The 13,038-nt window shown below is 47.4% G+C and overlaps 4 protein-coding genes across 4 annotated transcripts; 1 reads left to right on the top strand and 3 right to left on the bottom strand.

Annotated features, from left to right (window-relative positions):
* Window positions 1-483: 483 nt before the first annotated feature.
* Window positions 484-2,636, bottom strand: DFJ58DRAFT_727841 (caspase domain-containing protein; the record flags this gene model as incomplete). Its single annotated transcript, XM_041385523.1, has 17 exons — window positions 484-510; window positions 567-670; window positions 718-736; window positions 794-877; window positions 927-1,001; window positions 1,056-1,069; window positions 1,128-1,152; window positions 1,206-1,217; window positions 1,274-1,306; window positions 1,427-1,473; window positions 1,523-1,600; window positions 1,649-1,795; window positions 1,856-1,937; window positions 1,983-2,298; window positions 2,331-2,362; window positions 2,412-2,538; window positions 2,608-2,636. 17 exons carry the CDS (start codon window positions 2,634-2,636, stop codon window positions 484-486), a joined length of 1,251 nt encoding a protein of 416 aa, XP_041243954.1.
* A 556-nt stretch (window positions 2,637-3,192) lies between these two features.
* On the bottom strand, window positions 3,193-4,613 carry DFJ58DRAFT_378937 (peptidase C14, caspase domain-containing protein). The gene is made up of 13 exons (XM_041380112.1): window positions 4,436-4,613; window positions 4,315-4,377; window positions 4,221-4,267; window positions 4,152-4,169; window positions 4,042-4,074; window positions 3,978-3,989; window positions 3,905-3,929; window positions 3,842-3,855; window positions 3,715-3,792; window positions 3,583-3,666; window positions 3,516-3,534; window positions 3,350-3,462; window positions 3,193-3,300 (listed from the first exon to the last, which is right to left on the bottom strand). The coding sequence occupies exons 1-13, from the start codon at window positions 4,485-4,487 to the stop codon at window positions 3,274-3,276; spliced, it is 585 nt and encodes a 194-aa protein (XP_041243953.1). The 5' UTR covers window positions 4,488-4,613; the 3' UTR covers window positions 3,193-3,273.
* Window positions 4,614-5,717: 1,104 nt separating this feature from the next.
* On the bottom strand, window positions 5,718-7,178 carry DFJ58DRAFT_716334 (glycosyltransferase family 69 protein; the record flags this gene model as incomplete). The annotated part of the gene is made up of 6 exons (XM_041384210.1): window positions 5,718-5,877; window positions 5,927-5,990; window positions 6,016-6,296; window positions 6,352-6,405; window positions 6,457-6,889; window positions 6,938-7,178. 6 exons carry the CDS (start codon window positions 7,176-7,178, stop codon window positions 5,718-5,720), a joined length of 1,233 nt encoding a protein of 410 aa, XP_041243952.1.
* Window positions 7,179-8,761: 1,583 nt separating this feature from the next.
* DFJ58DRAFT_660403 (caspase domain-containing protein) lies at window positions 8,762-11,377 on the top strand (the record flags this gene model as incomplete). Its single annotated transcript, XM_041382150.1, has 15 exons — window positions 8,762-8,928; window positions 9,296-9,453; window positions 9,553-9,929; window positions 9,981-10,062; window positions 10,113-10,259; window positions 10,318-10,380; window positions 10,433-10,479; window positions 10,529-10,546; window positions 10,598-10,630; window positions 10,686-10,697; window positions 10,750-10,785; window positions 10,892-10,969; window positions 11,027-11,107; window positions 11,166-11,184; window positions 11,235-11,377. Coding segments are annotated over 15 exons (1,461 nt in total), but the record flags the coding sequence as incomplete, so codon positions are not given.
* Window positions 11,378-13,038: the final 1,661 nt, after the last annotated feature.

Genomic DNA, 13,038 nt, shown 5'->3' with positions numbered 1-13,038 from the left:
AATCCAAGATCCATGATGTACTGTTGTGATCAGTGATGTACACCAAACGATAACAGATCTCGGCGGTAACGGCCTCAGTAGTCAATTGAAATGTCGAGGTGTGAAAAATTCAATAGCCATTGGACAGGTGACCCACCAATTATAGAGAATGATGTCCAGGACGCTGATGTGATTGCCCGCTCTCAGATTGTGCGTCATTTGATCTTTTGAACTCTACTTGACGCTGACCTTGTAAGTAGGTCCTCTCATGCCAGCCACGCGGTCAGACCATGTGGCGACTTAATATGCCCGGAAGTCTGCGAGCACATCATCTCCGTAGTGTGAATTAATTAATCACATCTATCAGATCTAGTAGGATTTGGACGAGGTGTTACTTCTGCTGATCGTGTTGTGGCCTTCGAAAAGGGGGCACTGCAAGGCTTCTACTCACAGAACTCCCCTGTTGCATGTACAATGGAAGAAAAAACAAGCACAATGTCTATATCACAAGATGCATTGTTGACTGGAATCCTGATGAAGTTTTCACGACGTCAGCAAATGTGTGAGGGAGTGTGAGATTGACATACAATTGGATACGAGCTCGACAGCTGCGGCGTCTGCCTCTGAGTCCGACGTAAAATATCTTGCACAGACGCAAGCACCTGGAGGTAGGTCTGGGTTGGGTTGGTCGCTAATGCCAGTAAGTCGCATAACCGTCATTGCTAGAATACTACTCACTGAGTGACGAGATGAAGGCCTGAAAGTATATTTGGTCACAATAATATTCACGAACGAGTTTTTAATGACTACGCACAGAAGACATGGCTCCGAGAAACTCTCCGCCCCTTATGATGACGCCCCCACTACCTTGGAAGTCGCTACAACTCGCAAACAATACCTGACATCTGACCGTCAAACGGACTTCCAGTCGAGTACATTTCACTTACCACGTGAGCTTGCGGGTACCTTGTAAGAGCTCGAGAGTTCGCAGCATGCCGTTTTGAGTGACTACTGACTTGATACTGATTAAATGATTAGACAGACTCGAATGCATTGACTCATATCTTGGGACTGACGATGTATCGCAAGTCTGTGCGTGAAACAGATCAATCAAAGAGACACAACTTAGCAATACAACCGCTTCATACCAAGGACAGTTCCAGAATAACATGACTAGTGTTCATGATATCATCGGTCCAACTTGAACATTGGCAACTAAAACTTACATCAAACAATGCCTGTTGGTAAAACAAAATTGAAGTCGCTTGACGCATAAAGCTGCTCACGGACTTACAATAAGGCGGCAACCAGCAGGTAAGGGTTTGACCTATGTCAAAGTTAGTATTACCTTACAGTCTGCGTTGTCAGTACTTGCCATTGCATCGTATAGGTCCTGTTTGAGAATTTACATCGTATCCAATCAAAGCAAATAACTATATAAACGCACCTCGGTCACAATCTCACCAGCGTGCTCCCAGTCAACCGGATGGATGGCTTGTTACAGATCAGTATTTCTCAAAGTTTGGACTATCGTAACTGTTACCCTTTTCAAATCCATCTACACGGTGGCCATCCACACGGGGACCATCCAAGTCGATGATTCGTCCTCCATGTCCAGAGTCTGGATGCATCATCAATTGCTTGGTAAAATTACGGATACACGACTCACAGTGGAAGAATAAGCAATCTCCAGGTTGGGCGTCTTTCACTAACCACCGTAATGCGCTAAGGATGTTCCGTTTCGTCGGCATGTATCTCAGATTGTATGGCTCATCTGTGAGCACCATAATGTCCTCTTTCGCATAATTCCAGGAGGCTGTTGCACGGTTGCGTTACTTGATACTGGGTGAACAAGAGAAGATGAAGATGAACGGACACTTTAGAAATTCTGCCATGTTCCAAGCATCATTCACACAGCCGCGAAGCTCTCTATCCTGGCTTTTGTAGTTTATGCCAATCTACCCAGAAATAAGCCGCACAAGGACGAACTTGAAAGGACTCACACATAATGCCTTCTTCTTCCTCGTATGTGGAATCAACACTTTGATTGTCTGCGGAATCTCTATCTGGTCGCTCGGGTCACAGTTGCACCTTGCGACGAAAGGTCGTCGTACAGCACTATACGGTGAGTGTACGTGATTTCTCAATGACTCAGTACTCTCTCTTGCATGCTGCTGAAGAGATTGAGTTGACTGCGTCCGTAAGCGGTGAAGCCGTGAGGTCACAGGATCATGTTGTGCTGGCCAAGCATCTGGCGCAGTCCTCTCGTTGTACGTGAAACGGTAGGAAGGAACCGATGGAGGAAGGGCTGCATGTGCACTAGAGGACGTCAGGGGAGGATGTTTGCATACCAGCGATCGGCGCGTTTTTGATAGCCGTTGGTCTGCTAACTGATGTGAACAACTTGATCACGTGAAGTGGAATGAGCTTACTTCGGAGATGGCGATCGCCGCACAGGAACGACAGGGGTGGGTGAGTATGGACTCCTTGATCTGTCCAGCCTTCCAAAAACGAATCAATACTGGGCAGGTGCATCGTGCATTGACGGTTGCATTACCCCTTGTTTCGATGACTGTTAAGTCATGGTACTACGTTAGTGAGGACGTAACGATCAGGATGGAAACGTACGAAATCAGTCTGGAAGGAGGGACGGGCATGCGTGTTTATCGATGAGGGTGGCTTATCACTACTACCTACGATTCAGCGTGCGTGGGCAAGTAGCCAATGAAGGATCGAAACACGCGTTATATGAGAGCAAAGATTATCAAGCTCCCGCCGTCATAGCGCTAGATGATCTTGTCAATTTGACTATGACACACTGTCACTAAGTGATGATACATGCCAGTCTCGGCGAGCTTCGTTTGACAGGTGCATCGCTAGAAAACGACGGATAGGAGGCAGACGAAGTGCTTATTTGCAAGACGGTACGGAGATTATATGGAGCTTGCGATCAAATAACCCCCTGTTGCCAGACAATAATCACTCTCGCGAGCATTGGCTACCGAAGAGGCGCGATAAGATACAAAAGCAGCGTGACCTGTGCCAATCTGGCCAATCATGGCTGTGCAAATGTTAGATGAACGGCATGTGAACCGCATCCAGGTTCGGGAAGGCTTCGGGTACATAGCCCAGCTCTGGGTTCTTTGCTGATCGATGAGAAGTGTCCTGAGCATCTGGACCGAATCAATTCGTACTCACGAGCGGCTTATATCGGAACGATGTCAACGAGATCAAATATGCACGATCATGTTAACATATAAGGAGTGATTACGACTCAATCCCATTCCCAAGCGTTCAGATATAGAAAGGCAATGTTGTATCCTGGTGCAATATCAGTGGCTATAGTCTGGATAAGAACACATCAACAAACGAGAGGATTTGAGCAGGAAAATTGAGGTTCTTGTCTGGCGTCCGGTAAGGTCGCACGAACGAACGCGCGTATTTGTTCGAATATACTTTGGAAAGCTAGAGCCTGCGTGCAAGCTAACAAAGCAAATATTAGCCAGTCGAGCTAGCAATAAGAGCGCGACACGGACAGAAAACATGTATGAAAGCCTTCAAGGGAAGATTAGAAGGAACTGATGTCATGGTAGGTTTACCCACAAATGTCATAAGTCCGCCAATAGGTTGACCAGGCATTACGACACTCTCACTCTCTTCGGAATCCCCACAACCTGAGAAGCAAAACTGTTCGATGTTGATTCAGAAACACAACTCGCAAAAACTGGTTCTTACAACTTCCGCCTGGGAGTGCTTCCTGATGCGAGCATCGGGCGTAACGCCATCGGTGAACTTGCATTGTCTAGAGTCATACTATTGTGATGATCAGACAAAATCACAAAGAAGAAACTGCTTCTCTCACAAGGTAAGGCAAATCTAAGAATTATTCAGTATTTGTCAGCGATGAAATTGATTTGGGGCTCACCAAGCACCGTGCCGGAATGGCATGACTGAGGTCATTCGACTTTTGAAGTTACGGTATCAAGGAACGTGCTTACATCAAAGAGCGCCTATACAATTATGTTATTCGGTGATGTTGCGTCATTGATCACAAATTCGTACCGTCAACCGTGAGCCAGCAGCCAGCGGCTTTACCTGCGGGCGTTCTATCAGCGACTATTTGAAATACCATGTGAAATACCATGGGGTGTTCTTCGCGTCACGGTACTAACCATAATTTCGTGTATTTCCTGAGGAGCTAATCAGCCTTATCCTTTGATCAAAAAGGCAAACGCCCTGACATCGTCGTTAATCACACCCGACTGTTGATAATCGACTGGACATATGACTTTGTGCACGTCAACAGTAATCTTTCTAATAAGGCCTGAGTCCTACATTCATCATAACCATCAACTTCATCGCCATCCAGGTCGCGGACTTGGCCCCCATGCCCCGAAACTGTGTAAGACATCGCGTGATTCACAAGACCAACAGTTCCATCAAAGGAAGTACGTACAATAGAAGAACATGGAGTCACCTGCCCTTGCATAAAATGCCAGGCGGCGCATTTCAAGTAAAATATTGTGCTTAGTTGGCAGGGGCCACAGCCGTCATCAATTAATTGTACAATGTCTGCGGGATCGTATCCCCATTGATCTAGAAAGGGGTCACTGATTCGCCACCGAATCGCCAACAACTGCACGTACTAATAAGGCATGGCGAGAGATTATGAATGTCATTATTGCACCCTCTCAGTTCATAGCGTTGACCTTTGTAATTGATTCCAATCTTATACACGGTTTCAGAAATATCGTTGGTTTGCAACACATTATGTAACACCCACCAACAATGCCCGCTTTCTTCCAGGAGACGGTGGACTGGGTTGTGTGTACATCGGAATATAAGAAGCTTCTGACACGCGTCGGTTCAAATACGGTGCTCCAGAAGAACGAGGGCACCTCGAGAATTCGGCGAGGTGGTGGTGGCCTTGGACTGTGATTTCTTTTAGGACATTTGTCTTTTGGATCCTTGATGGCTTCCACGAAGCGCACGTCCATCGACGTTTATGGCATGTGTGGTGATCCTGATGAAGGAGGTCAAACGCAGCGGGGAAAGAATTATCATCAATTTCGATGACTTCGGGTAACATGGCGTGCTGGGAAGGAATTAGAATGAATCAGAAGAGTGACTGGACGATGCAGGGTCGGTGACGGCCTTCACTGCGAGCTTTATAACTTAGCAACCGGTCAACATGTTTGCTCTCACGTCAAAATTGTTAAAGAGATGAAGCATTGTACTCGTGCGAGTTGGTCGACTGCAATGCGGGGGAAGAGCTTGTCATTGCAAACAATGCCAAGTACAAGGTGCACGAATAGAATGATTGTCGTCATGATGCGGGGGGTCATGGCAGCCACCATAGTTAGGGACTTGAAACGGACGGTTGTCGAATATTAAACCTTTGACAATATTAGTGGCATATCAACCCTGGTAATCCTGTGAACGGTAGTTGGGGAAAACATCACAAGACGTAGTACGTACAGACGACTCATAGAAGAGTGTGTAGAGCAGAATTTGCATACCCAAGCTGCCTTTCGAACATGGGGCATCTACGTTGTTAGACGCCTCGAAAATATGATCAAGTTGGTCGGGTACTGATGAATTCAAAGGGCAAACAAGTATAAATAGTCGTAGTATCCTAAGTATTAGTCGTAAATGCCAATACGCAGGCAATAACCATATCGTCCCATGACTTGTTACCCCCAAATCCCAAAATCCCAAGATCTCATAACCGAGCCCATCTACCACCATGGATGACAGTCTCCACCGTCCCACGAGAAAACCCTGTCTGCATCGCCTACGACCATCACACTTCTTGCCATCCATGCACCATCGTACACCTTTTCGATCCACCACCGGAGCACGGGGTGACGCATAAACCACTTGAAGTAGAAATAAAACCTAACATGATACATGAGCCAATATCCCGATAATGTAGCATGCGACAAACCTCCAGTCGTAACCGTTGATCACCTTTGGGTTAAGATATATGCGCTGCAGATTGAAACTGTCGCCTCATATCATATGGGAGCAAGAAACTTTCTGACGAAAAACATTCCCCTGGCGCAGACGCGCGGAATTGTATTGGGGGTGTCAGAGCAGGACTCGGACCCTGCATCGAGGCATTGTGTGCTGCTGGGTGGGTTGCCGGCAATTCGTATGGTAGAGGATCGTTGGAAAGCGTGCGATTAGAGCGCAAGGCTACCGGGAGAAGAGGATCTGCAGTGAAGACAACGATGCCGTTCCAGCAGGTGAATACGGGCACAGGAGACCCGGCATGCATTGCTTGATAGTCAGCTTCGTCGAAGAAATATGGCCAGCTAGATACCGAACAGACTGAATTAGATATATGGGAAAATAGAATTCGCAACTCACATTGCACTGGCTAGCTTTGCCTGTCGATCTCGAAGAACCCACATATCATATGCGCTTTACCACGATTAGAATGATAGATGTGCCGTAGCAGCTGGATGTGCCTACCCAAAATGACCCATGTCTAAGCCACATGCCATGTCATAGTCCCCATCGTTCGTTTCTAACAGCTCGACAAAGCTCTCGGGCTCGATAAATATGTCATTCGAGAACACCACCCTATCATACCCTCCTACTAGCAAAGGCTCCATTGCACGATTACGCGTGGCCGATAGGTATTCAATGCGTTTGTTTCCGCCCAAATCGTCGGGCTTTGGTACTGCTTTATCTCTTGTGAGTATGCGCCGTGACACGCCCAAAAGTGCAAGGTCTGCATCTAGTGCTTCAAGGAGCTGAGGGGAACTATCGGTACTGTTACTCTCAACGACAGAGACGAACACGTTGTCTGGACCGAGATAGTGAATGACTTTGATGAGAGTGTCGTGCCAGTATGGAATAACATTTTCGTTATCGTGGAACATGGCGGTAATGAAAATTTTCTCTGAAGCGGGATAAATTGCATTCGAGTTATGAATTCAGAGGAGCTCACCTTGCTTTCCGTACCCTTGTTTTCGAGGATGTGCAACGGCCTCCTGAATGGAATCCCTGTACCGCACGTCCCCAGGCTGCTCGTAGTGGACTCCGACCCACGTGCTTACACAAAACAAGACGACATACGCAAAAAGCTGTATCTTCCACGGTTTGAGATAGGGCACCAGACGCGGAGTAGCCTTAGGAGAACTTGGTCTAGATAATGAGCGAACACCAGCACCTTCTTCCGCATGTTCCATGAACGCATTTTCTTCCTCGTCAGCGTTAAAAAGATCACGTCCGCCAATAGAGCTGTCTCGATGGAACATAACATACCCTTCCTCGGAAGGGTGCCGGGCCCCAAAAGCCTTATTCCACCGATCGATAAGCAGGGGAAGTAGGAATCGATAAGCTAAAAGACGGAGTATTTCGACGAATGCAAAGATGGGCACTATGAGGATGAGGAGGAGTATGAACCTCCAGCTTGAAGGAAAGGCAGGTTGCCATGTGTAGTCTTCTGGGAAAAACTTGTCGGAAAACCGTTCCTCAGTTTTGTTGTAAAGGGTGATGAAAATATAGAGGGAGACAAGACCAGGAAAGCGGATTATTGCGAGGAAGATACGACAAATAACATAGATAAAGGCCTTGAGCTTAAGCTTCGTTATGGACATGCGTAACACGGGAAATGAAGCCAGCGCTCACTAAACGGGAATGAAGGAAGGGGGAAAGATGAAGTCAGTAGGCTGTGGTGCATCATATAATCCAACTAGCTGGTTGTGTGATTCTTATATCCCGAAAGAAGGCAGACCCTATCTATTCTCAGCCATGATGCGTTGCACTGCGCGGGTGCTAACTTGAGAGTCCAAAAATAGAACACTTGCTCCGCTACAGTCGCATTCACATCGGTACAATCCTCAATATAGATTTTAAGAATACTATAGCTACACTCGTACATCACAAGTCGATGTCTACCGAAAGTCCATTGGCAACCCCAAGAGCTGGGCTTTGTAAGGATGCGTACCTCCAGGCCTGGCCAGGCTATATCCACGCTAGAGCGCTTCAATCGAGACTCGTCTCGCATGCACAAATGAGCCAATCACGGACAACAGCACGCCCCATCCAGGATAAATCGTCGACGTGAACGACAGAAGTAAAAAAAAAAGTCTGCAGGATGATTGACAAGTAGAAGACGTATTGATAATCGACAGATGTGTCCGAGTTCAACATCACACCCATGCCTATAAACTGTCAGAACCTCGCATAGGACCAGAGGTAGACTCGACAAATGTTAGAGGAAGACACAAGTCCAAATCCGTGCGAAACCAACAGAGTGCATTCCCACAGTCTGACGAGTAGCGGGAGGCCCCAGCTACTTATTATCTAACAGGTGGTGACAACATCCTGTGTAACAACGTCAGTTTGATGTTTCATCTCATGACATGTGACTACTAGTTGACTCATCCCTGATGATGGGTGACTTAGGTCGCCGTCGCTCTCCATCTCTTCAAAATTCAAATAAGGACTCTCGCGTCGGTCCTTACAAATATTACTTCGCCGTGCTGTGTGCTGGCCCGTTGAATTCGGTGACCGACAGCGCTGAAGTGCTATGAGTCCCGTCGTGAGGGTAGCGCTAAGCGCTAGTAAGCCTCGACACCTTCCAAAAACAGATGTCCTTGGCGAGTCTGACAGAGCTGCCCCAGTCCAGTCAAATAAAGCCGCTGTTCTAGCAGAGATGCTCTTTTTTCATCGCTTTCCCAGTCAGAACTCCCTCTCCAGGTCTTCTTGGCTTTTCTCCTCACCGTAAGTCACTCAACCATTCATTAGGACTATATAAGCTTTGTGCTGGAATGTGCTCACCGTGATCTCCGCCATGCCAGGTTGTCCTGCTTTCCTGCTGTTCCCGCGCTTTAAGTCGTATACCCAAGTTAACACAATGATGTGGGACCTACGCGGCAACGATGCCGCTCAAGATCGGCGACGTTCTCCGAATCCTAGGTTTCCAATGCCATCGTGAGTTACAACACCCTTGATCTGCGTTGTTCACAATAGCTAAGTATAATCATATAGCCCTGGAATCCCACCAGTGAGGTACGCAACGGTCTGCATGATACAGTAAATCGTTACTGATAAAAATGACTATCACAGAGACCTGCATCAATCCCATGATCCGTTTCCCCGGCCATTTGAACCTCTCGGTCTGCCCAACGCTCCGCGATCAGCGTCACCAAAGTGAATTTTTTCCGCCTTTTCTGCAATGAACGTGTTGACAGGTTCACAACGCATTTCCCCACAGTCCCCGGTAAGCTTCAAATTAGATATCATATTCATATGGTATTATTCAATCGGCCGCTTTCATTACTTCATTGATCTCTTACAGCATGTTTTCACATGAGAATCCCCCTTCGCTTATCCAGGAAGGCTTTCCTTCTCGCGCGCGCGCACCTCCCCCACCGATCCCCCATGCAACGCGACCACCCCCATCTCCCTATATGTCTCTACCACCACCTCACCCTTTGATGTCTCGTCGTCCACCGCGTCCTCCACCCATGCCTGTCCCGCAAATCGTTTCAAATTCATTCAATGTCCAACCGTCATCCAGAAATAATCACACTGATGCACACGCTCACACTCAAGTTCATTCTCACAGGCACGGGCATCACCAACATTCTCATTCGACTTCTGCCATACCTAAGCCTATTCGTCGCACCACCTCGCAGCAGCTCCGTTTCGCGCCACCCACCCAGCCTTCGTCCCACTCACTTCAGCACGCAAGCAGTTCGCAAAATTTGCACCGCTCACGTTCTTCACAACATCTACGTCCGCCAGCGCCTCACTCAGGTCCCTCAGGGAATGGTCAGCGATCGCGCTTAAACTCGGCAAGTAGCGCGCATAGGCCTATCGTTCATCCTCAGCAGCAGGTGCAGCCACATATTCACCAACAGGTCGTGCATCATAACGGTCATGTTCATTTCCAATATTCCAAGTGCAACGGGCGGAAGAAAGCACTATGCGTGAGTGAAGATACAATATTAGTTGAAAATTCAAGTTGAGTCTTTTTTGAGATCGGAATTAACTATACAGGTCAACGACGCGAGCTTCGGGGCTGTATCAACGATGCGCACAATGTGAAGCGGTTTTTAACATGTGCGTTGTTGGTTGATTGTTGCAGCGCCGATACTCATACCTTGCCCTAGCCAATTGGGGCTACAAAAACGGCGATATTGTAATGTTGGTCGATGACACCAACAATTCGAGGCAAATGCCAACAAGGCAAAACATTCTGGATGCGATGCGTTGGCTTGTGAAGGACGCTCATCCTCATGATGCACTGTTTTTCCACTGTACGTTATTCTTTCGCACCTTTGGGTATAATTTCCGAATATCCTCCTCGTCGTCTAGACTCGGGCCACGGGGGACAGATTCCAGACCAGGATGGGGATGAAGCTGATGGACTTGATGAAGGTAAGGGGTATTCTCTTCTCTTTAGAATATCGTTAGATTTCATCACTTGCAGTTATATACCCTGTCGACTACAAGAAGGCCGGATTAATTGTTGATGACGTGAGGACCTGCTATTTTCAATCTGTTTATGCTCATAACTCCAATGCAGGAAATGCACCGCATTATGGTACGCTTGTCGCACGATAGGAGAAACACCCCGGTCTGAGAAATTTCACAGGTCAAATCATTGCCTGCGGGTTGTCGTTTGACTGTAAGTCTTCACATTTAGCTTCATGTTCGGAGCTTATATAACCCCATCCATCCAGGCTATCTTTGACGTAAGGTCGTCTCACAACGCGCTCATCAGACAAATCTGATAGATTTCCCTAGTCTTGTCACTCAGGAACGGCACTAGGTAAGTACATCGTTCCGCAGTGATAAAGGTTGACTGAAAGTCCATGACTGCTAGATTTGCCATACATCGTGAGCACGATACTTGCTTCAGTCAGTATTGGGACTGATCATCTCGCAGTATCATTCGAATGGACGCCTCAAGGGAAACAGTACAACACCGCAGTTTCAAGCAGCGAAGGCCACAAATGCTGACGTGGTAAGTGACTGCCTGGCATTATATGCTCTGTACTTCTGCCGCTTGCCTTCTATCTAGATATCATTCTCGGGCTGTCGCGACGATCAAACTAGTGCTGATACAAGACAGGGTGGTATGGCTGTTGGGGCTATGAGCTACGTGAGCGATATATTCATTGAAATCTCTCCACCTGTTTGCAGCTGACATGCATGGACAGGCCTTTGTCAAGTCTTTATGTTGGTCGGGAGTTTTGTTTCTTCTTGCATGAGACTGACTTAGCGCACAGCAAGGAATCCAGTACAAACTTACCAAGAACTGCTCAAGTCTATTAGGGACATTTTGAAGCAACATTATCAGCAGAAACCGCAACTATCGAGCTCGCACCCCATTGTAAGCCTTGCAGTTTGTAGTGTGGTAGATTCAGATTAACACCGCTTTTCTCAGGATACTAATTTACGCTTCATCCTCTAACGTGACGATTTTGGGCATTATTATTATGCTGCGGTGCTCGCAATACTTATATCATATTAACCAACTTAGTGTTCTATGTACGAGACTAGTATTTATGTATCAGTCTTGGTCTCTCGTTGACGAGATATGTATGTCTAGTTTCGAGCGGTGAAAACGCACCGAGGGTACTTTGAATCAACCCTTCTCTTGTTCCGCATCACTATATTTTCACGTACTCTTGTCCACAATGATTCTAATGATTACCCAAGAGTCAAGTTACCCCTGCGCTTGATATTTATTGCCTTGTTTAAATATCAAGATCAACTAGAAGCAATCTGCTTCTCGGCACTTGAGGTGAGCAATGTTTTCAAAGTATACCATGGCTCCGAGGACGACTCAGAATGTAAGTAGTGGCCTGGCGTGAACAGACAGGGACGCACCAAATCATAGTATCCGAGTCACCGTGGAAGTGAGTTTACATTACTGCTGCGCACTGACAGGCACAACTCACTGTCACGCTCCCGCTAGCCCTGCCTTTAACTAACAAGGTTAGCCTTGACTAAATGTATGTCCCGACCATTATAGGGCTATAATGGAGGTGGCGGTCAGCCGCCACTACCTTTTTTGGAAGGAGATTTCTCACGCATCTAGCCGCCACCTTGCCGCCACTACCTATTTTGGATGGAGATTCTCACACATCCTGCCGCCACCTGTCCACCTGTCCTTCTGTCCTTCTGTCCTTCTGTCCTCCTGTCCTTCTGTCCTTCTGTCCTTCTGTCCTTCTGTCCTTCTGTCCTTCTGTCCTCCTGTCCTCCTGTCCTCCTGTCCTTCTGTCCTTCTGTCCTCCTGTCCTCCTGTCCTCCTGTCCTCCTGTCCTCCTGTTCTCCTGTCCTCCTGTTCCTCCTGTCCTCCTGTCCTCCTGTCCTCCTGTTCTCCTGTCCTCCTGTCCTCCTGTCCTCCTGTCCTCCTGTTCTCCTGTCCTCCTGTCCTCCTGTCCTTCCTGTCCTCCTGTCCTCCTGTCCTCCTGTCCTCCTGTCCTCCTGTCTCCTGTCCTCCTGTCCTCCTGTCTCCTGTCCTCCTGTCCTCCTGTTCTCCTGTCCTCCTGTCCTTCCTGTTCTCCTGTCCTCCTGTCCTTCTGTCCTCCTGTCCTTCTGTCCTCCTTCTGTCCTCCTGTCCTCCTGTCATTCTGTCCTCCTGTCCTCCTGTCTGTTGGATGTTCAACATCGACTCTGCGTTCCTTTCTCTTGGTTATGTACAGTTCATATTCACCTTGCATGCTGTCTCTCACTTACATTGTTTCTTCACTCACCTATCTTATTTCTCCTCATGATGGTATCGTCATGGGAAGCATGATCACATTTCTGAGTTGCTCAGTATGAAAAATTAGGTTGGTTGGGCTACCAAAATGCAATACACATTCATATGCAAGAACCATGGATGTCACATCAACACAAATGCTGAACTGGGAGATCTTCCCAGTCAACCATCTGTCAAGCCTTTACCTCTCAATCCAGTCAATCCCATGGCCGCTGAAATAATGGCTGCTTAAGGACATGAAGGCTAAAGAGCTCATCACTCATCATCTCAGCTCCTCTGTCACATCTCTCATTCCCAGTCCACACAATGTTACTGCAGGTAAG

Source organism: Suillus subalutaceus (genome assembly GCF_016647625.1).
Source record: "Suillus subalutaceus strain FC151 chromosome Unknown DFJ58scaffold_52, whole genome shotgun sequence".
Taxonomy (NCBI): domain Eukaryota; kingdom Fungi; phylum Basidiomycota; class Agaricomycetes; order Boletales; family Suillaceae; genus Suillus; species Suillus subalutaceus.
The sequence above is the reverse complement of the archived record's forward strand: the minus strand, read 5'-3'. Positions and strand labels throughout refer to the sequence as shown.